Raw genomic sequence first — 23,519 nt, forward strand, 5'->3', positions numbered from 1 at the left:
TGAAAAGTCTCTCAGTCTTTCTTATAAGCCCCCTCTATATTTTGGAAGGCCACAATAAGGTCTCCCTGCAGCCTTCTCTTCTCCAGGCTGAACAATCCCAACTCTCTCAGACTGTCTTCCTAGGAGAGGTGCTCCAGCCCACTGACCATTTTTGTGGCCCTCCTCTCGACTTGCTCCAACAGTTCCATGTTTTTCCTGTGCTGAGGGCTCCAGAGGTGGGCACAGCACTCCAGGTGGGGTCTCACCAGAGCAGAGGGGCAAAATCATCCCCGCTCGACCTGCTGGCCACGCTGCTTTTGATGCAGGCCAGGATACAGGTGGCCTTCTGGGCTGCAAGCACACATTGCCAGCTCGCATCCATTTTTTTATCCACCTGTACCCCAAGCCCTTCTGTCATTCATCCTAATCAGTGGAGGCTATGAAGGGGCTGAGGGACAGAGGCATGTGAAGTTCAACCCTCTGAATAAGAGGTGTCTGTAGATACCTCTCAGTAAATGGGTAACTGAAACTACACAAAGCTGCTGTGCAGTAAAAACAGGTGAAAAAAAATCTGTTCTTACCCAAATGCAATTGATACTAGGGGGCACCAGTAAAACAGTGTTTTAATTAACTTTATTAGTAGTATAGGTAAAGCATAAGGGAACTGAGCTTACATTTTTCTTTAGGTCGATTTAAGTGAAGGCTTTTAGAAAGTACTTTTTTTACATGAATTACAGTGTTTTGCACAGTTACTTTAATATTAGTCAAGGTAAGCATGGCAAGGCTGTGACCATTCAACAAATTAAGTTAAACTAGGACTCTTTCAGTAGTAAAAAAGGTGAGGGTATTCCTTAGGAATATTTCCAAAGGAAGGGACCAAAGGAAAATCATGGACAGTTTGGAGGTGAAGATTAAACTAAATAAAAGGCTCTAGCAGCCTTTTTGGATGTTAGGTTGTCCATTTGGTTACTATGCCAGCAGCAAGTGTTGGCCTGAAATCCTGAAATTTCTTTGTTTTTTCCTTTCTCAACAATGGTACCTGAAGAGTTAGCCGCTGCACTGCAGCATAGCTGCCTTTCTGCTCAAGAGAGCCAGAGACCTGAAAAGATAACCAATAGAGGTAAAAACTGAGATAGAAACACAATCATTCCCTATATGAATTTAATGAATATTTTGTATCTCTGTATGTGGCTTATATTATGACAATATATGTTTCTCTGTTTATCAAACAAAAATTGTTTGCTTTATTTTTTTTTTTAATCAGGTTTGAGGGCTGGTCTAGCTGCTTCTATTGCAGGAAGTTCAATTATTAGCAAAATGTTGCTAGCAAACATCGATCCATTTGGTGCTACGCCATTTATTGACCCGGATCCAGATTCACTGTAAGAAATATTTTTTTTTCCAAATTTACAGTTTTGTTTTAGTTTGCTTTTTCTTAAGCTTTTTATTTTTTAGGTTTTTTGTAATCTTTTTTTCCATTATGAAATTCTGTTTTGCTTTTATTTAGCAGTAGACCTCAAGGTCTGAAAACAGGTTGGATTATGCCATTTTAGTTATGAGTAGTGCAGAATTGTCTTGCAGCAGCAGAAATAATAGGAGACATTTGCTCACTTACCCCTTGCCCATGGCTCTGAGAGGAGGAGGCCAGCAGTCCTTCAGAGCTGGGTTTTCCTGCCCGAACCGCTGGTCTGAACACAAGCTCAGCCACCAGCAAGATGTTGAAGCAGGTCTGGGCACTTCATAGTGGAGGAAGAAGAAGAGTGTCCTCCTAAGGACTGGAGCAGTAAGGTAGAAATGTGTGTCCTAAGCTGTCTCTGCTTCCCAGAGCTGGGTGTAGCATTGGCAGAGATTTACAGATAGTATCTCGGTTGTAGGCCATGGCTTCCTTAGAACAAAGCACTGCTGTGCTGGCAGCATCAGCAAAATATCTGGCACCAGCATGCCTAAATGCCGTCTCGGTGCTCAGCCCAGTGTGGTACTGCTGTCTCAGAGCTGTGCCCAGGGCAGCTTTTTCCTCATATTCCACTGTTAATTTCTGGTATGGTGGAGTTAGTGCTAGGATGGGATTGTGTTACAGTTTCTTCTTTGTCCTATGGGAAGTAACTTGCGCTTGCCAAGGTGCTAACAGCCAATCTGTCTCTTTGACTGCCATTGGGTTTCCTCAGGGAGATTCAAAGGAAACATCTCTTGATGTCTCTTTGGTGACGTATTTGTTCTGAGACCAACCACAATCTTGGTCAAAGCTCTGTGTATCCAGGTACTGTACAAATGTACACCTAATTATCTCTCTTCATCTAACAGGGAGGGATATTCAGAAAAATGTGTCATGAACAACTACTTTGGAATTGGGTTAGATGCAAAAATTTCACTAGAATTTAATAACAAGAGAGAAGAGCACCCTGAAAAGTGCAGGTAATATAATTGTCAGTAACAGTGTCAAGACATTTCCATTCCTTCCTTTTCCTTATGCCTTTATTTGAATTTCTTAACTTTTTCTCATCCTACAAATACAAGATGTCATAATGTGTGTATTTCAATATGTGAATCTTATTTTACCTCTTTTCAGAAGTCGGACAAAAAACATGATGTGGTATGGAGTTCTTGGCACAAAAGAGCTACTGCAGAGAACTTACAAGAACTTAGAACAAAAAGTTCAACTTGAGGTAAATTTAATTTATGGGCAGAATGAGTATTTTTGCGTCCGCAATGTGTAGTGAAGAATTTGGGCCTCCTCTTGAAACCTTTTAGAGTTTTCATGTTAACCCAAGCTGGCCTCAAAGGCACTGTGTAAAAATGTGCTATGTAAGAGGTGGTTCTCCAGGTGTTTTTTTTGAGTAAAATGTCGGTATTTAAATATCCCAAAATGCCCGGTGTAATGTTTCTTGTAGTTACTGGGGTTTTTTTCAAAGATTTCTTGTATAGATAGGATATGTTTCTTAATGTTCACTGTGTTAAAGGGGGAGACCACGTTTTAAGGGGAATAACAGAAACGATCATAGACCAAACAGAAGGAGAGAGATAAGGAGTTTTAATCCTTCAGGTTCATGTTGAAGTATCTGAAAGCTTAATTACACATATAGGGAGAGTACACAGAGGATCTTAGTCAAAAATTCCTGACAGAAGAGGGAAGATTCTGAATATGCATCACAAGAAGCCCAGCCACACCTGGGCTTCTTACTAGCAGTGTAAGTTATCTAAAGTTGGTTATTTTTTTGTCTTTCTAGTTTTTAAACACAAAATCTTAGTCTTCTTCACGATACTGGGAACTTAAAGGAGATAAAAGTGATTACCAAATTCAGAAAAGGATTATGGGATGGTTACAGTTGTTTTTACCCAAAGAATATCTAGGCTGGATTTTGACCAAGAACATACATAATTTCTTTTTTTACTTCATGCTAACCATTTCATATGGAAGTTCATGATATTTATATGAAGACAACTTGTTAAGTTGAAAGAACAATTTTAAGTTACTGGAACTTTTTCTCACTCCTCTGAGATTAAGGAAGATTTTGTCTGGTAGCAGCAGATTGCTGTTATCTAAAGATTGAGTAATTATCAAGGAATTATGCAGTAGTTAGTGAATATAATGACAGGAAAGAACATTATGTATGCTGCAGATAGAATTCTAATTTAAGGATCTTTTGAATAAGATTTGAATAAGATTCAAATAAGATTCAATAAAGCATTCAAACATGACTTTTCCATAATTATTTTTGAATATCTCTGGAAGTAAACCAGCAAGTAGAAATTTCATATTTAGTATTGCCTTGCATAATATTAGCCTTATGCTAAAACGTGTGATGAAGTACTCAGCATTGGAAAATTAAAAATACCAATTTCAGGAATCGGAGGCAGATCTCTGCTATAACACAAATGGCTGTGCGGCATCTGTTTAATACCACAGCATATTTTGGATGCTGTCACATTTCGATTAAAATGTTAAATTCTGTCTTGTTGCTGAGATTAAATCATAAAAAGAGAGCACTAAGGACACTCGAAATAATTTTGCGTCTCTTTCTCCTCCGGATAAAATTGCTGCAGATTTTGTCCGTATTTCCTGAGAATTTCCATTTCATTTGTGTAATTTTAAGATTCTTCTATGGGACCGGTAACTTCCAGTAATCTAGCAATCTTCTTTAAAGGCAACTTTATCTGCAAATTCATGATGCCCAAAGTGACACCTAAATCCAGCATTTATGACCTTGTATTTCCAACTTGCTTCAAATCCACGCTTGCGGTGTTGCTGCAGGACTGCACATCTGTCTCCCAGATGAATGGTTTCAGATCATTGGGCTCACCTCTGCAGGCAGTTGTAATGCTGTAAAACAAGAGTGATTCCGCTGAAGTCTGTAAATTTGGCCACAAGTAGGGTGAGATTGACCTACGTCATCCCATGATCGTGTTGAGTAGGGACTGGAGTTGCTTATGGGTTTTGGAGGATAAAGAGGTGAGAAAGAGGGAATAAATGGTTGGTCACAGGAGCAACCTCTTACCTGCAAAATCAACAACTCTTGGCCATGGCCAGGGTAACGAACTGTGGAGTCACTCCTAGATTTGCCTTTGCACTTTTGGGAAAAGGGTGAGTTATTTTTACAGGAAAGCAAGTATACAAGTGCCAACACCACTTGTATTTAACTACCTTTGTGGCTATGCCAGAAATATTATTGGGTTTTTTGATTATTTTTTTCCCTGCTTAATAGACTTAATTAATGTGAAATTGTGAAAATGTTTCTTTGAAGAGTCATGGAACACCTCTGCTGTAGATACTAGTGTTTTTTCAGCTCTGCAAGAATTGGTGCTAAGAATGGAAAGAAGAGGTTTGTATTAGAGCTGCTTCACAGCATGGATGGAATAGGCTTGTGTCAACCTGTTAATGACTCCATCCTCCCCTGCCAGATCTGTGGAATTTTCATGTATAAAAATGGCTGATTACTTTTATCACATTATTTATATACTGAATGAGCTTTTATCCATTACAGTGTGACGGACAGTACATCCCCCTTCCAAGTCTGCAGGGCATAGCTGTGCTAAACATTCCCAGCTATGCTGGTGGGACTAATTTCTGGGGTGGAACCAAAGAAGATGATGTGAGTAACATTAAAGAGAAGTAACCTTCTGGGCAAAACCAGCAATAAATACCATGAACTGCTCTTCTCATTTAATTTTAATAGTGGTAGCATACAGTCTGGGTAGCATCTCTTATTCAGGGAGGCTGTCTGATTTTAAACTGTATTGTCTTGTATTTGATTTTTTTATTGAAAACGTATCTGATGATTTTTCCCTGTCACCTTCTGTTGTGTCCATTCCAGCAAAATGTTCATAATAAGGCTTAATTATTTTTTTTTGTAAATGGCTCTATGAGATAGTATTTTTAGAAACTAATTTTATAAACAGAGACACAGATAGATTCTCTCTGTATTGTTTTACAAGCTCCTGTAAAGAAGGTTTCTCAAAGCATAGATTCCTCTGTTTGTTATATTCTAAAAATAAACAAGGTGGAGAAGGATAATCACTCATGGTTTATACCTGATGTTTCCTCCTGTTCTTCAAACAGCTTTGGACTAAGAGAGAGTGATTCAGAAAATGAGGAGTGACGCATTTAGTGACTGATAATGTAGTTGTGGTATTAATCTGGTTTTAAAATATTAATTCCTTTTAAAATATTTTAAGATCTCCTTTTTTCCCCCTTCTTCCTCACATGGCCTAAGAAATGATACACAACATGGATACCTAAATGTCTTACAACTTGGAGCAACTGCTCCAAGTTCGTGCACAATGCAACCACTGTAATTACTGGCAGATTATCCTAATTCTGCATGTCCTGATTTAGTGTGTGGAAGGTCTGAATCACCTAAAACTGTGGTTGCAAATTAGCTTCCGATTTTAATGTGAACAATCCAGAATTTTTTTTCCGAACTGCTTCTGGTTTCTTGTGAGTTATTATCCTTTGCTTATATATGCACACACACACATATATAAAAGTCACAAAAAATATTTAAACATGTTTCAGTGCCTCATTATTATTTTTTGGTATATGTCAGAGGATGGCAGTTGTGTTTATATTTGACTGTGGACATCTGGTTTTTATATACCCCATGTTCATATTCATAACTTGAAAGCATCTCTAACATCTGCTCAGCTCTTGTTCAGGAGTTTATCTTTCTCCCTGAACTGCCTCACTGAGAGAGAACAACTGTCCTAGCTGTCATACCGATATACAGCAAATGTGTGTTTCTTGGAGTAGTTTTACAGATGTTCTTAAGTCTTCTGGGGATCAGATATGCCAGCAAGGTAACATGTCTGTTGTGGACAGAGTGAGGAGCATAATTCAGTGCTTTAGTGCAGTCTTGCGTGAGCAATCATCAGAAGTGTTGGTGGTCTGAAGTGCCGCTGGTTCTGCTTATCTGGACACAAAGACATTTGCCTTGACAGCTAAAAAAACTCCCGAAACATTATCGATAAGCCAAGCTGGGCAGCTGCACACTGACCGACTTGAGTGGGGCTTCTTTAGGCATGCTTTTTTGGTGTCCTGGAAGACAGGCTGGAAACATGACCTGCAACAGAAGAAGAGGGAATTGTTTATTGAACGTTGATCCATAAAGATTTGTTTGCCTTCACACAAAAAAAAAAAAAAAAAAAAAAAAAAAGCATGGTTGGTTTTCAGTACAGATATGTTTTACTGGTGGAGAGACACAGCAGACTGGGCTGTGGTTTGCCCATCCTTTTTCTAAAATTGAAGCACAAAATAATTGAATTTTTACAACTACTTTTTCTTAACCCATGCAGAACTGGCCCTTTAGATGGCAGTTATACTTGTTAAATCTGGATCAAGGAGTCTGTATACTTTTTACCTTGGGATAACAAAATCACTGTCTTTGCTCTTTTCAAGACATTCACATCCCCATGTGAAAAACGGAAAAATTTTCATGGAAATTGGAAAAATTCAGATGGCGAAACCTTTTGCTTCAAAACCGCCTAGACCCAGTAAAATTGCACTTCCATTCTTTGACACTTATCTGCTCAAGACATATCTATCCAATCCTGCGTTCCTCTGAAGGGAAGTGCCACCTGGATGTGGCATTAAACTATGGCAACTGTGCTGTGCAGCCCTTTTCCTGAGAAGCCCTTGTCAGCCTCCTTGCACAGCCACCACAAACTGCCCTGGGGTGAAGGCTCCTGCTGGCCTGGTGGGCAGCAGGGACCAAAGTCCCTCACTCTCTTTGCCATCCTCTCCCTTCCTGAGCCATTGCTGCAGACACTATCTGGATTACACAGTCCTGGATCTGCAACCTCTTAATTTTGCACCTCCAGGAAATCCTCTCTGAGGTGCCTCTCATGCAGCTTACTCTGCCCACAGTGCCAAGTGAGGTATTCTGAGTACCGCTCAGAGACATGATCTCTCTACCCGTTGAACTCCTACTGGAGTGATTTTTCCTGCTGTTTTTTCTCCCTCATTGGTCCCTATAGTGTAGCAGGATGAAATGGTCAAGCTTCAAGTGACCTTAGTATGGTATCTCCTGCCAGACACAGCTGAACTCCAGCCTAAGACTTGTCCTGTGGCATGGCTGAATTCCCCTGCAGGACACCAGGTGGCAATGGCACACATTGAGGCTTCTTGCACTTTGCGTAAGCTAATGGAAATTCAACATCTTGGCTGGATATCAGGACATTTGTTGCATATGGAAGCATTTTTCATATTTACAGCAGATAATTTCATACAGCACCAACAAGATCCTCTTCAGTACGAAAGCTGTGTTTAACAAAGCCAACCATGGACTCGGATGTTGATTTCCAGAGAATTCAGAATACAAAAAGATAAGCACTTCTGAGAAGAAAACCACCATTATTCCTCTTAACGTCAAGAACCTCTTAGATATTAGTACATTAACCAAGTGGAGATTTGAATTGGCCTTTCATCCTGCCTTGAAAAACATTTCTTAGTCTACACGCTGAAACATGCCATCCTTCCTATATAAGGATATGCCTCGTCATTCAGATATCTGGAATGCTATTAGCATTGCTGTTTTAAAATAATATTTGCCTACTGACTATGATATCTGACTCCTGTGACTTTTGAGAGACAGTGTAGTTATTCTACAGTAAATAAGTTAGAGCATTTAAACGTTGAAAATGAATCTGCAAATGAATCTGTCTCACTGAACATGCAATCTAAGCACTAGATTTATCATCAGAAAAGGAATGTTTTCTTTTCAGATATTTGGGGCTCCATCATTCGACGATAAAATCTTAGAAGTTGTTGCGGTATTTGGCAGCATGCAGATGGCAGTTTCAAGAGTCATCAAACTGCAGCACCACAGGATAGCTCAGGTTTGTTTCTTTCTTGAAAGCACGCAACATGGTTGGCAGCAGTTTGGGATGCTGGCAAGTATCAGTACTCCTGATGACCACCACCCTACACATTAATAAAGTGCTGACATTGTTTTAATTTTAAGGGGTAATAAATTGTCTTCAGTGAAGAATGAAGCATAAAAGTGCTTCATCCTTGAGACAAACCTGGAGGGAAGCCACAGCTCCTAGTAATCAACATATTTCAGGTGGCCCGTCAGTTTCATTAGTATTTATTGCTCTGTAAAATAACATCTTTGTTCTTTTCCAGTGTCGGTCAGTAAAGATCACCATACTTGGTGATGAAGGGGTTCCAGTGCAAGTTGATGGAGAGGCATGGATCCAGCCCCCGGGCGTGATTAAGATCATACATAAAAACAGAGCTCAGATGTTAACACGAGACAGAGTATGTTGCAGAAAGTGTGTTAAGAGATGCTATTACTAACATTGTTTCTATAATAATTCGATTCAGTTATAGCATGAGCAAAACAGTGCTTATAAAAATGTTTTATAAGTGTCTATATAACTTACATGATTACTTACAGTTGCATAATTTGTGTAATAAGATTAATAGAGAATTGTTCTTTTGTATAACTGACAGGGCTTTTTTTTGTTGTTGTTCTCTTTTATCAGTTTTATTAGTGCTATTCCTGTATTCTTATTAATATATAGTAAGAAGAATGGTCAAAATCCTTTTTTCCTTTTTTTCCTTCCCCTCCCCTTTCCCCCTCTGGTGTGTTATACACAGTCACACACTGGAAGTTCTGGCACAGTTGTGTAAATATCAAAATTCTATAATGTCCACATTTCAGAATGACTTCCTGCAGATTTCTCTCCTGTCTCTCTCTGTTCTACTGATCCTCCCTCTCCCTCACGGCCCAGTCTCAGACAGGAGAGACACAAGCAGAACCTTGTCACACAGCCACTGGAGAGTTCACGCTTATCTCAGATGCCTGTGTGAAAGGTGAAGCGCCCCTCAGTTCTCTGTCCAATTACTGGATGGTGAATTTAGGGTGCAGTAATGGCATTTAAATTATATTTTAGTAAATTTGTTACTTTTTTTCCACCATTTTTTAGGTTTGAATCTTGTATTGCTTTCAGATTTAGATCTTACTATCCATGCTTGTATTATCACTGTCTTTGTGGTCTTATTCTTTTGAAAGACACTTATTGAGGATAAAGGAGGGAGAAAGCGAGCTTTCAGAAGTGACTTATTCTCTGTATTAAGTTTTAAAATAATTAAACATCATTATTTATAAAGCTTGTATTATTTATATAAAATTAAAACATTATTTGTCAAAATAATTTAAATTAAAATATTATAGAAATTAAAAATTTTTAAATTATATCAAATTAAATTTTAAAACAAGTAAGAATACTCCAAGTGCTGTGAACTGAATGTATAATTCATTTTGATTAGGCCTTTGAAAACACCCTGAAGTCTTGGGAAGACAAACAGAAGTATGATTCCTGTAAACCTGTCATTCGATCTCCCTTGTACCCTCAGCAGGCAGTTGAGTTGGCTACAGAAGAAGAAGTTGCACAGGTCCAGCTGTGCTCACAAGCTGCAGAAGAACTTATTACAAGGTACAGTAAAATTAATAAGTTTGGATTGGCAACCTAGACACCAAGACTGAATTATTCATGCAAGTGCATACATAGACTCAGAAGTGTATATTTTCCCTGTTCTTTAATTAATGTTTATTTGCCACTCTATCAGTTATTTGATTTGATTTGATTCTTAAGGTTCAACTTGTTTATGTATGCTTTTCCTATGTATCTCTGTAATTTTATTTTTGTGTGTTTGTGTATTTTTTTTCTTGTGAAAACCGACTTTGTGAAGGAGCAGTGAAAATGGAAAACTGGAAAGCGTCTTTGCAGAGAGGATTTTGATTGAAACTTCTCATTTTATGCAAGAGCAAAAATATATTTATTTTTAAAAAATCCTTAGAAGTTAACTTCAGAAGTCAACAGTGTGGATGTATCCACCTGACCTTAACTTCTCCTGACCTTATTTCTCCTTAAAGCCTTGTTACTCACAATTTCAAAATGATGGGCGCTTTTCAGTAAACTGGAAAGTTTTCTTAAAATATTGTACAAGTAAGCAGTTAACACACCAACATCCATGGAGGCCAAATTGCCAGATCCCTTTTTGCATTCATCCACTCATTTGCTGTTTCTGTAGCTTTCTATTTCATTCCTAATGCTCAAAATCCTTATCTCTGTGCCCCTGGACACTTCAGTAATTTATATGGGTTGAGATGATAGTGAGCTGGTGGTATAAAATTGATCCTACAGCTTTGCTTATTTTCAGGAACTACTTTCTTCCTGAGACACAAGTATTTTAATAAAGAAGGCACTTCAATTTTCACACACACACACAAAAAAACCCAACCCTAGATTTTTTTAAGAAAAGCATTTTTTAAAAATCAGAACACTTTGTAAAGCTGCTACTCAGATGAAAAATTATCTTAAGCATCAGTATCAATTCTTGGAGTACCTGCTGAGCTGCACTGATAATATAAGAAAGGAATTGGAGAACTACGTATTATTTTTATACTGTACTGGTGACTTAGGTAGACATAGAAGAATAATTTAGGTTATGAACTAACCACAGTGAAGTTTAGCCAAGACAGCTTAAAAACTTTACTGTTCTAGAGATGCCTCTGAGGTTATAATTACAGCTGGGCCTCCCGTTATCTCAAATGACTGCAGCCAATCTTAATGTCACTTCTGAAGGATATGCCTTGTGAAATACGTGTATGGGTTTTAAGATATCTTCAAGTAAGTTACCTTAATGTGCTATGGTTTTCCTCTATAGTTTATTTGAATTAATAGTCCAACATTTTTGGTACAATTTTTATGTAGCATTTGTGTTCTAAGACAAATAAATGTGTCAGTATTTCATAGCAGAATAAATCTTCTGTATTATAGATATCATTTATATGAGGTGCTGTATTTCTTGAAGAGATACTCGTATTCTTTCTTTAGAAAAGACTATATTTTTTTAAAAGTGTTTTGTGAAACATATCTGTGTATATTTTCTCATCTGAAAATGTTGTGTACTCTGAAGAATTATTCTTTAAAGGAGGTAAGAAATATTCTTCTCTTTTTTTATATTTTTGTAGAATCTGTGAAGCAGCAAAAATACATGGCCTCTTGGAGCAGGAGCTTGCTCATGCTGTTAATGCATGTTCACATGCATTAAATAAAGCCAACCCAAGGTTTCCTGAGGTAAAGGACGAACACAGACTTATGTATGAGTAAATAAACTGTAATATCTGTGTGCTTAAGCTTGTGACACAGGAGCTGCATTGTACTCCCTGTCCCTATATTAAAACAAGTTGGATGATAATTCTTGAAGTTTTTGGTAAACAAGACTTCTAAATATACATACGCATGCCTAGATTTAAACAAAATTGCTTAACAAATGAATGGATGCTGTATCTTCTCCCCTTTTTACCACTTTTTCTAAGGTGAAAGTAAAGGAAAAGTTGCTTCTGATTCTGAAGGTGCTGCTCTGTATAGCAGCAGGGAGTCTCAACCCTTCACATGCATAGGGAAACTCCCCATAGCTGATGGATTTGGTAAAGATCATGCTCAATTATTCTGAAATTTAATAACAACACCAGGAGTTAGGAGAACTGCCTTTTTACAGAATAGTATTAAAGAGGAGAGTCCCCTCCTGATGTTAGGTCGGTATGATATCTGAGAAGGCGGAAGATGCAGATTTTGCATTCATCAGTGTCCTCCTCAGCTGATACTCTCTTTTGTGAACATGGGACGTTAGAAAGCGACGTTAATGACACTTAAAATGCGGACCTCCTGGGTGTTGTTGCAGGGGGAAGTGAGCAGTCAGAAGGGAGATACAGAGTTTGGATTAGGGGCGCAATAAGAGCACGTCTGTTGCCTTTCAGAAGCAGTCAAGAACTCACTACATCTTGAACGGAGGTCCACAGCCAGGGGTGCTCATCCTGAAGTGATGCAGCAGTGCTTATTAAATCAAGTGAGGCAGTGTCCTAATGTAGCTCTTGAGCGTGAATAAACCAAATTCAGGTCAGCAAACAGCAAAAACAATAGGAAAAGTAAGCTCACATCTGCTTGCAGACAGCTATGTAGGCATGTCCCCAGGTACTGAGTGGAGGCAGGACAAAGGCTGAACAAATGCTGTTACTAGATACAGGTCAATTCTTGTGGATGCATTCATAGAAATTTTCATGCTTAATTGTTATGCAGACAATGCAAAGAGGGTGAGGAGAAATTAGTTTCCTGGTGTGTCTCTTCATACTAGACAATCTGGGTGTTTTCAAGGATTGGACCCCAAAAAGTTTAATTAGGTAGAGGCTGTCTACATCTACCCTAAATTTATGAATGGTAAATATATCTGCTGCTTAAAATACAGCTAGCAGCTTACTTCTGCCAAGGATAAGGTGAACAATTTGGATCAACAGGTGTTATTAAATGAGGCCCACTGCTTTTCTGCTGGCCTTTGTCATCCATAAAAATTGTGGATTCATCTCACAGGTGGCTGTTCATGATCTTCAGGATTGCATGAAGTCATATTAAATGAAGTTGGGGAAAAGACAGTAAATAGATACTACATTTTTGTTTTCTATTCTCAGTGCTGAAGCAGTTGTCAGTGTAAAGTTAAATTGATGTATTTCTTCTAGGAGAATACGCCTAAAATGTGTGCTGAAAGCCCAAAGTACTTATTCTCAGTACTTATTCAAATAATTTTTATGCTTCTTATTCCCCAGAGCCTTACCAGAAACACTGCCATGGAGATAGCTGTCAATGTGAAGGCCCTACATAACGAAACTGAATCTCTGCTTGTAGGAAGAGTTCCTTTGGTAAGGACCCAAAATACATGGGTTTATTCCCTCATTCATATTATTTGTCATTTGGTTTTTGCTGAGTTTTTAAATCGGCGCAGGACTTATGACCTGCTAAAAGATGCTCTGTAAGGCCGATTGGAGGATATTATACTGCATTTGTGGTTTGGATCTGAATAAGTTATGAATTCTTGTTCTAGTTGCCATCCATCTTACCTCACTTCAGATATCTCAAAGGTAATTCATTGCTTGGGCTCTTCTTTTTAATAGTCAGTGGAGAGAAAAAAGTATCACTGTTGAGGTTGATTCACACTCAACTGTCTTGGAGGCCTATCTCAGAAAAAGATAAATCATCTTTCGGAGGTATAGCATTTAAGATAACTTCTGGAGTTCGATTATGTGACTATTTTCAGAGTTTGAAGAGAATCTGTGTTGAGAGCTGTTCAGACTCATACATCCAGCTTCTACAGATCTAATTTGCGCAAGTAAATCTCACCCTTGTTCCAACAGCTAAAATAATTCAGGAATTATTTTATAACCTTTAACCGCTAAGCATTCAGTAGTCCTCTGATGGCACTTGAAGACTTTGCATCTTCTTTGGCTACTGTTTCTGTGCCCAGAATGATGAAGACTGCTCAAGAATTGCTGTACGTGGATGTATAATTAGAAAATTTCTATATGTGACATTGTGAGGAGAAGAAAGATGTCAGGTTTTCTGTGCTGGTCCAGTTTTACATTAAGAAGACACTCAGTGAGAACAGTTACATTTTCTCTGGATTCAAAAGAAGATTTATTTCTAACTTACAGTTTATTTAAGTGTTATAATTAAAAATTGATATAAATAGGAATGTTTCAATTTAGCTGAGTTAGGGTATGAAACTTCTTAATGCAGGTTCAGATACTTTTTTTTTACACAAGTGAGAAATGGTACAAGTCTATTCTACAGTAACCAAAAGTTAATAAGGTCTGAAGGCTAATAACCATATAAGTTCTAGAAATAGTAAAAAATTAGGTTCATATGATCTATTTTAGAAGGGAAAGTTATTCATTAGATGTTGTTGTCCAAGAAAAGGGAAAAATATCTGCTGGGTTTTTTTCAATTGCTATTACTGATCCCCCATATTTCAGATAGAATATGGAGTCAAAACAGAGAAATCTGTTTAAATTTTAAAATAGTTCAAGAAGAGGACTGAGAAGAAAAGGTTTAAGTTGGTGATGCTATACTAGGACTAGTGTAATTTATCAGGGCAGTCTGGAAATGATGTTATTACGGAAACCTTCCCATTGCAACATTACCTTTTCTATAGCCAGTTGTGATCTCATTGTGTTTTCGATTTGGTCCCTTGTTCAGGCTCCAAAGCTTAATTTGATTCATTTGTCCATTTCTGATTTTTGCACATTGTACTTCTGCTTCTCATTATGATCTGCACAAATGTCTTCTTGAGTCTATATCAAACCCTTTTTTTAGTAAAAAGGGCTGTTCGGAAGATACTGAGATAATCTTCCAGAGATGTCCATTACACTCATTTGACATCATGCTTGTTTATAACAGCATTTCACAGTATTTCACAATATTAACCTTATTGCCATGTATTTTATAAATGCGGAAGCCACATGTATGTTGGCCCCTCACTCTACTAAAATAGAGACAGATGAAATGTAAGGTGTTGCCTGATGCATCAGCCACTGCCATCGTACACTGTTCTCCAAATTATCTTTCTCCTCTGACAAAGACCTCCTTTCTTTAATATCTTCCTCTTCATTTTTTCCTTTTGCCTCTTCCATTCTCCCTCACCCCTCTCTTTTGGTGATCAAAGCTCCTGATAGCAGTAAATCGATGCCTTCATTACATACGCTACTTGGTAAGCTTTTTCTTTGGTTGCCATTTACCAGCTCTTGAGTCGTTCTGTGATGGCTCCTGAAGGAGACAAAAGAAATGTAAATACATATACAAGGAGACTTTGATTCCTGCCACCTCCTGTAAGATATGATTAAGAAAATTCTTACAACAGTATTAGCTAGATGATATCAAATTATGCATTCGATGCATAGAAATATGCAAATGATGCATATAAATACCAGTTTTAGTGAAATTATAAGATGGGACAATGAAGCTGATCTGTGGAAACTCCCAGATAGTTATGGCTGGAATACAGTTTGGAAAAAGTAAAGAATACTATGTTTTGTCTAGATATTTCCACAGGCACTATTTCCATTTTTGCTTTTTAGAAGGCATTTCCAGTCTGGAACAGAGCACAATTTTCCAATGTATTAAGGGAGAAGTATGACAGAATGTTCCATTTCAACTGAATGAAATTACCTGAGCTCACTGAAACAAATACTTTTGTATTAAAAATTTCCTTTGGGAATGACTTAAAAATCCTTTGTTTTCATTGTTTCATTCATAGTGTCAATTTTCATCCTGGAAATAAGCTTTTCCAAGGTGTTGTAGGAGGAGAATTTGCCCTAAATTGCTGATTCTTCCTTTACCAGAATTTCACTAGTGTTTTCGGTTTATTTCAGGAGCAATATTGACAATGCATACACTTTCTCAGCATCAGGTGAAAGGTTTTTGTTCCCAAGCAAAATGTTTTCCTTTGAGAATCAAGCAATTTGATAAGTACTGGTTGAGAAACAGGTAACTCTCTGCTTCCTTCATTTATATAGGATACATGACTTAAATAATTTTTTTAAAATGAAAACAAGAGAAAAGCTGCAACTTCTTCAAAGACAAGTGGGTGTTCCACTGTACTCCAAATTAACTTAAGTGTTCAAATGGGAAAAAAAAAGGAAGGCAAAAGATCAGAATCTGCTCATGGGCACTGAATTCTGTGAGCTTCAAAAAAGGAAGGAACACAATAGCAAGAAGGAGCTTATTTCCAGTATTACTATACTAAACAGCAATATCTTACTAAAGATGGACTCTCCTTTGAAAGGTGGTAACATGGGCAAACTACTGAAGCAAAGGAAAGAAGTTTCCGTTAGGTAGGATAAATTAATGGGGGTTTGTTATTTATCACTGACGCCCAACAACGTCAAAACCTTTTTCCAGCACTAGAGATCAAAGCTTCTCTTAGAAGTCCATTTTAAAAATGCATTCGTTAGGATATAACATAATTAGATCCTTTCAAAAGGATGTTCTGCACTGCTTTGGGACTACATTCACTTCAAAGAGAGAAATAGATGTTCAGATTGCTTTATTAGTGATTTCAAGCAACTCATTCCAGGATTCAACTCTTTACCTCAAAATGGTGTTTCAGATACCCCAGATAAGCCCAAAACAGCTTTGCCAGGGATCAGCGGCCTGCCTTACCTCTTCCTCACAGGTTCGACTCACACAACAGCTGCAGGACAGTTTTCAGACCAGAGTTTTAAGGAAAACTGGTACCTCCATAGGGTTCTCAAAGTACTGATGGAGCCAAATTCCCGTAGGTCAGCAAGTCCCAAGCTTTTCACATTAATACCACTTTCTTTTCCTCTTTGGCCTTCACTGATGTCTCTGGCTTTTTGTCTCCCATCTGTGGCTGCAATCGTGTCCCTCTTCTGTGCCTTTTCCCTCTTCTTCCCTCGGCCAGCAGCAATAGCTATCACTCCATGTCTCCTATTTAGAAGGGGTAGTGCAGGTATTGTATCACCACTGGAAGACCTTTGGGAATGGAGCACCTTTGGTAAGATCCATTTCCTCTTACTTGACCATGAGAGAGTGATCTATCGTATGAAGATATTTGTAAATAACAACTCAGGCTTACTACCTTACTTATCTTTTGATATCAATTCTTTTACACCGCTTTTCATACAAAGATTTTCCAGGCCCTTGTTCTTCAGGTCAAGTTTTATCTCCCTTGTGCTAGTAGTTTTGATTTCCAGTGTGTTCTAGTATTGGTGTTATCAGATAACTTTTGCTATATGAAGACTCAGGCATGCAGTGAATGATGACAGTGATTGATAGCTAGGTCCAGCTGGTCTGCACCAAAAGTCTCAGCTGCCTCAGTCATCCCTTTGTAGTTGGGACCATGCTAAATGTAGCGTCAGGGTGGTCTGACACATCTCTGAAGGAAAATTTAATTGCCAAATTAAATTTTGGTAAGTTTATTTGTTTTCACCATTTGTTTACACTCACCATAAAGTAGTCATCTGTGTATGTGTGGTAACAACATATCTAGATTTATACGTTATATGTTAACAAAACTAAAAATGCTATTTTTCTGGCCTGTTTATAAACAGCAGTTAGAAGCTCCCCATGAAGAGCTGTTGTCTGATGCTTTGCACAGCGTGGAAATAGAGTTGAGAAAACTTGCTGAGATACCATGGCTTTATTATGTTTTTCAACCAAATGATGATGAGGTGAGTTAGATTAATACTTCCTGTTTCTAACTGAACTTAGTTTTCTTTAGATAGGGAAGAGTAAGATAGAATCCCTCGTGATCTGGAGAGGCAGTTTCCGTAGTGATGCTGGGTCATTTCTGTCTGCGGTGAACAAGCTTCTAAGCTTAGGGCTTTTTTTTGTGTTGTGTTCCCTTTTGTGAATTGAAAGGTGTTCAATGGTTATTTAATAAATGAAACAAGTATAGAGTTAAGTCTTGAAATTATTCTTTAAGGAAGTGAAATTTGGTCTTAGTTTTTGAGAATAACTATGAATTACCATTTCAAGCATATGATTTCGCTATTGCTTTCTGTTAATTAAAGGTAACTATGTCTCCTCTTTCATGCAGGATCCCCCTCTGGATTATGCTAAAAGAAACAACAGAAGTACAGTGTTTCGCATAGTGCCAAAGTTTAAAAAAGAAAAAGTTCAGAAGCATAAGACCAGCCCTCAGCCTGGTATGTGTTTTGGCATTACAAGAAAAATAGTAGCGTTTGGGGAAAACGTGATTTTATGGGGTTTCTGGGTAAGAGCTGATGTGATGCACTCTACCTAGGAGTAAAGTCAAAGTGAAAAGCAACTGAGTTAACTGGCATCTTCATTAGGATGAAGATTTCTTTCAATGCATTTAGAAAGCATTTAGATAGTTTTGTCATGTGACAGGACCTGTATCTTTGCTGGTGGCTACACTTGATTAACACATAGCAGTACAAGTTGTAGGTAAACACATTGTTTCCCTGTGAAGCTCCAATTCAGGTTTTTCAGGTTAGTTTCAGAAGGTGTGCAATAGCTTTCATCACACCAGTTATTCTTAAATTTCAGATGGGTTTTAAGTTCAGCAAGTGAGACAAATCAAACAAAAAGCCATGATAGTCAATATTGATTTTTTTAAATTAGAAGTTGAACAAACTCCGCTCTCCTCTCTTCCCATTCTTATCCATGAACTTACTTCCTTAAAATTATGTCCAGGAGGTAATAAGTGATCAGATGGTCCTTAAACTGTTTATACATCTTTGTCTTTTTAATGGACAGTTGGTCAAAATCTGCAAGATCTTGCAGTTGTTGATCGGACCTTAGATTTCAGATTAGACTTCAGATTTCACTTCATTATAAAACTAATCAGCATTGAATGAAGTTGCAAAATTATAGCAATAAGTAGCATAAGTCTTCTTTTTCAATAAATGTGGTCTTATTAGGACTAATGTGGGCAACTAACCTTAGAGAACAATGTTTTACAGAGAGCTTATTAATGGCCTATGTAACACAGTAGCTTAAAGAATACTTGTTGCATTAATTAAGGATACTAGAAAATGTTAATTAAAACTGGACTTGCTTGCTGCCATTGCTATTTTTGAGGTATGGTTGATATTTTAATTTTACATGGTAATTAATTTCTGAAGGCTTCTCCTCTCCCTGGATGACTATCAATAAATTAGGGGTATAAAGCAGAACAACATTAGACTTTGCGTCACTGATCCTAAGATGGTTTAATGTGAATTTGTTGGGACATGAGGTTTTAAAGGCTTTACCGATGAAAGTGGAGTAAAGCTGAAAGCATGGCTGCAAAGCAAAGAACCCCAACTTTGTTTAGATACTTTCTCATGTTAACTGCTAACCTGTAACCTGCATGTAAAAAGGAAATCGTCAGTTTATGTGGAAATGACACCTCTAACCTTTCCCTTTGCTAGCACGGCAATTCTACTCTGTTTTCCACTCTCTTTGGCCTAACCTTTGCTTGTGATGCATTTGAGCATGTAGAAATTAAGGGGGTTTTGCTCTTAACTTTGGTAGTTCAAAAATGGGGCACAGATGAAGTTGCTGCTTGGCTGGATCTGCTCAGTTTGGGAGAGTACAAAGAAATCTTCATCAGCCATGACATCCGAGGCTCTGAGCTTTTACATCTGGAAAGGCGAGATCTTAAGGTATTTCCTTTGTGCTACTTTTCTGCTATTGACCATTTTCTTTGACAAAACAACAACCAACTTTTCTTCTTTCCCTGCACTTGTTATGTGCTTGTAGCTTGGCTTACACTGTGCAAATATGCAATAAACTAATACACGCTGTCCTTTGGCCTGAATTTCTGAAGTGCTGACTTTTACTCGCAACCTAGAATATCTGTGTTATCTGAAATTTCCTTTTTTTGCACTTAATGTAGAACGTTAGCATTATAGTTTATGTCAGAAGGCATAGGAAAAGCACGTTTGATATCTTACTGACATCAGTATAATATAATGTTATCTTCAAGAGTTCATCATTTTCATTAAACGGGATCAGTATGGATCAGTTGAAGGTAATAATTTTGAATCTATCTACTGCAAGGTCAGCAGCTCTGAGCAGCCGACCTGCCTCAGGTGATTTACTTGTATATATATTGGATACAGTGGGTGTGAGAGAGATAAGCGGCTTAATAAATTGCAGCATTGGACTTACATATTGTTGGTGTTTGTGTGTCAAAACAGACTTCGCAATACGTTTTGTCACCCCTGAGCAACCTCTGCCTGATTTTACCTGTATAGATTTTAAAAAGAGCTCTTTCTTTTGTCTCCAGAATTGTAAAACTTTCTTCCTCTGAGGTCAGATTAATAAGTTTTGCAGGGAGAAATGTTACCTAGCAATCTGAGGCTGTTACTTGAGCTTGCTGGTCTTTTTCAGGAGTGACTTAAGTGCATCCATTACATGTAATAGAGGCTATCTCTTTGGGGATTCATTACATTACTTTTTCCGGGAACTCAGGAGTAATGAGTTCTTGATAATGTGTTTTGCAACTGCTTTCAGCACATGAGAGAGGAAATAGGATATTGTATAAATCACAAACATTTACATTTAGAGTGCAAGTCATTGCTCTAGCCACATTGCAGTAGTCTCCAGAGAGGCAATACTTTCATACAAATGTGCCATTTTTTGTAAATTTTCTTATATAGTATGAAATCCTGATATTATAAGGTAGTGCTTGCATTACGTGACTGTTGCAGTAGAATGCAGCTGCTGATAGCTGTGTTTGAGATTATGTCTTTGGCTGTTGTGTATTTTTTTACCCTTTGGTATTAGATCACCTGAGCTTCTTTCCATGGATGTTAAATTGCTTTCTTTCAGGATAGTTCCTGACGTGGAGGGACAGTTTCAGGACAGTCTCTCCCTGCAAAAATTTAGAAATAGAAAACTGTCCAAGCAATCCACCATAATGTTCCACTGATGGGTGCTGCAAGTCCCTGTTCTGAATGGGCACTGAACAAGTTTAAAACTTAACTGGGAAACTCAGTATCACATAATGCATAGCTTTACTAAAATGTTAAGAAATCTTAAACAAATAACCCAAGATGTCAAATTTGTTGGAATAAATGATGGAGGGTAAGATCAGTGTTAAACTACACACGGCTCCTGGCCATGCCTCGTTTCTGACAGGTACCAGTTTGACTGCATGCCCAGAACACTGGCACTTCAACCAAGTAAATATCTGCAGCAGGGTAGTCATCAACCTGTTACCCCTGTTGCTAAGACTCATGCTGTCGGCATAAATAAAAGCCCACCACAAAGGCCTATGCCCTGAAATATGTAAAAGCTTGTCTAAGAGCCTACAGAGAGACAGACTTTTACTCTCCCCTCTGCCTAGTACTGCCTGGAAGCACATATGAGGTTTTAAATTGCTCAGAACAGCTGGATGAGGAATTGCTCTATGCAAGTTACCAAGGGTGTATCCTGTGATAGCAGAAGTCTTGATCTAGAATTGCCCCATCTGCTTGTTAGCAGAGCTGAGAGCTTCCAGCACAGTGCTGTTCATAAGGTAAGCCAGGCTTTTGGCCAAGCACGGCTTGCACTCTATGTAGCAACGCTGAATTTAAATAGCAGAGATTAGCACTTGGCCTGCTCATTACATACAGGCATGATCTCTGCAGGGAGCCAGTTAAGGATGGTCAGGCAGCCTGCAGTTTCTGACCAGTGACCCGAATTGGTGTCAAGATGTGTAATGTGGTACCTAGGAAACGAGGAACATGTCACAAGCTGCCCTGTTGATTTTTCCTCCCTTTGGCTATCACAGTATGAAGATGAGTCTTCAGTGCTCTTGCGAGCTATAATCTGTCTACAGCCTCTCCTCCAGTGCAAGGCTTGTGCTTCCTGTGAAACTAAATGGGCTTGCCATTGATTCACAAGCTCTTAAGTCACGTGTAATAGATTTACCTCTATTACCTCTCATGTCAACAGCAGGAAAAATCGTTGTCCATTTTAATTGAATCCTCTGGCCCCACCTTTCTTTCTGTAAAGAAAAGATGAAAAGCAGCACAGAAAAGGTTTTGATGAAACTCTCTTCCTTTGCCCGCATCACTGAAACAGATCAATACGTTGACTGAAGAATTGGACGTGTCTAATTATATTTCTGCATAGCTCGTGGATCCCATTCTCAGTTAGCTGTGTGTGTGGCAGCTGGCACATGGAGAACACCTCCAAGAGGAACCAGATACCTCTCTCCACGCAGACCCTGCAGGAATACCCTTTCTCCAGCCTCCTATGCCTGATTCTATTTAGGGGAGTCTTAGATATTTACATCCATGTGATTATCTTTCCCTTGAGGAAAGGCTGGGCAGTGAATTGCGAACTCTACTATAGAAACTATAGAAAGAAAGCTTGTTATGATTTTCTTTTTAGCCTTCTTTTACAAGAAAACTCATTGAAAACTAGAGTTTCATTTTTTTGAAATAAGCACCGGCATCTTAGCATTGATAATCTTGTTCCTATGCAAATGACTTAGTAATAATCAGAACTGCAACACATTTGGTAGGACTAGGGTGACATCTCCTTAGAGCTCCATAGCAATGTTGCTTTCTTTGGAGAAAGGGTTTCCATGCCTCATGTCAGCTTGATGGGCAGCGCCAGTCAAGCTGAAGCCTGTGCCGAGACTGTGGCATTTCATCACCGTGTTCTGCAGTAGCGCGTTTGCATGGAAAACGTGCTGGAAGATTTGTTACGCTTTGGGCATGCTAGATGGCTTTCACACTGGGAATGCAATTAGGGTAGGTTTCTTATCTGGAAGATGTTAATATTAAGCAGTGTTTATATAGATTGTTTGGTAGTATTACATTATATGCTTGGCCACAATCTGTGGGGCAAACCTGGAATAAATGGGTTCTTGGCTAAACAGACAGGCAATCACCATAATATAATGCAGGCAAAGAACTCCTGAAAGCTGTTGCAATAATTTTTGTCATCTTTTTCCTGCCCAACCTTTCTTTTTCTTTCTGGGAATTTTTGAGCCCTACCTGCTGAAGGCCTAGTGATGACGAAGTGGGTTGTGAGAGCAGGAGAGGCAATCCTGTAGTTTTAAGGCCATAGCTGGGGTAAAAGAAGGGCTGTTTTCTTCCTCAAAGTCTGTTAATTAGGTATCAGTTAAATATGGACATATTATGTAGATCATGAGGAAACTCACGCATGCACAAAAACGCAGAGATCTTTAGGGATCTTGCTTTTTGAATGATGCATGATATGCTGCTGGTTTAGTCTGAGATGAAAGAACTTCTGCAAGCTTCCCTGCATCAGTAGTAAAGTGAGAATACTGGATGGCATCTAGTGTCAGGAATGTATAAAATCTAATTCCCTCCAAACCAAACTATTACACAAGCATGAAAATGCAAGAGTTTATCTTGTTGGTTGCTTCCCCCCACCCCCACAGAAGTGTGGCGGAATTTATCAAAAGGGTCCCAAAAATTGTGATGAGGCCCTTGAGACTTGCTGTTCTGATCTCCATCACAGCAACTTCAACTGGAGCGGAAATAAAACCGAAGTCTCTTGCCTCTGAAACATAGGCGTTGTTGACAATTCTTTGTAAAGGTTGGTGGAAAAAGTGGCTGAGTTTTCTGGGAATTTCATAACGTGATTCTTTCCTCTGATCTTTGAAGTCTGGCAGCAGCTCACTCTGTTGCTTATCCAACAGAAGTTCTACTCGTGAAAAATGTTTGTTCTGAAGAATTTGCAAATTCTTAACCTTTAACGCATGTGTGGCTTCTCGT

General features: G+C 38.4%; 1 protein-coding gene across 4 annotated transcripts in view; it reads left to right on the forward strand.

The window, feature by feature from the left end:
• Nucleotides 1-23,519, forward strand: part of DGKH (diacylglycerol kinase eta) — a 175,151-nt gene that overhangs the window by 138,747 nt on the left and 12,885 nt on the right. For 2 of the 4 annotated variants that reach the window (XM_064440811.1, XM_064440810.1), the window contains 12 exons: nt 1,244-1,361; nt 2,281-2,391; nt 2,546-2,642; nt 4,959-5,066; nt 8,194-8,307; nt 8,597-8,731; nt 9,746-9,912; nt 11,454-11,559; nt 13,083-13,175; nt 17,382-17,501; nt 17,870-17,978; nt 19,312-19,442. In XM_064440811.1, the coding sequence (XP_064296881.1) occupies nt 1,244-1,361; nt 2,281-2,391; nt 2,546-2,642; nt 4,959-5,066; nt 8,194-8,307; nt 8,597-8,731; nt 9,746-9,912; nt 11,454-11,559; nt 13,083-13,175; nt 17,382-17,501; nt 17,870-17,978; nt 19,312-19,442 (1,409 nt within the window). Of the gene's footprint in view, nt 1-1,024; nt 1,100-1,243; nt 1,362-2,280; nt 2,392-2,545; nt 2,643-4,958; nt 5,067-8,193; nt 8,308-8,596; nt 8,732-9,745; nt 9,913-11,453; nt 11,560-13,082; nt 13,176-17,381; nt 17,502-17,869; nt 17,979-19,311; nt 19,443-23,519 lie in introns of all 4 variants that reach the window. The other 2 variants (XM_064440808.1, XM_064440809.1) reach the window with 2 other exon arrangements.

The sequence above is a fragment of the Phalacrocorax carbo genome, chromosome 1 (assembly GCF_963921805.1).
Source record: "Phalacrocorax carbo chromosome 1, bPhaCar2.1, whole genome shotgun sequence".
Classification (NCBI taxonomy): Eukaryota; Metazoa; Chordata; class Aves; order Suliformes; family Phalacrocoracidae; genus Phalacrocorax; species Phalacrocorax carbo.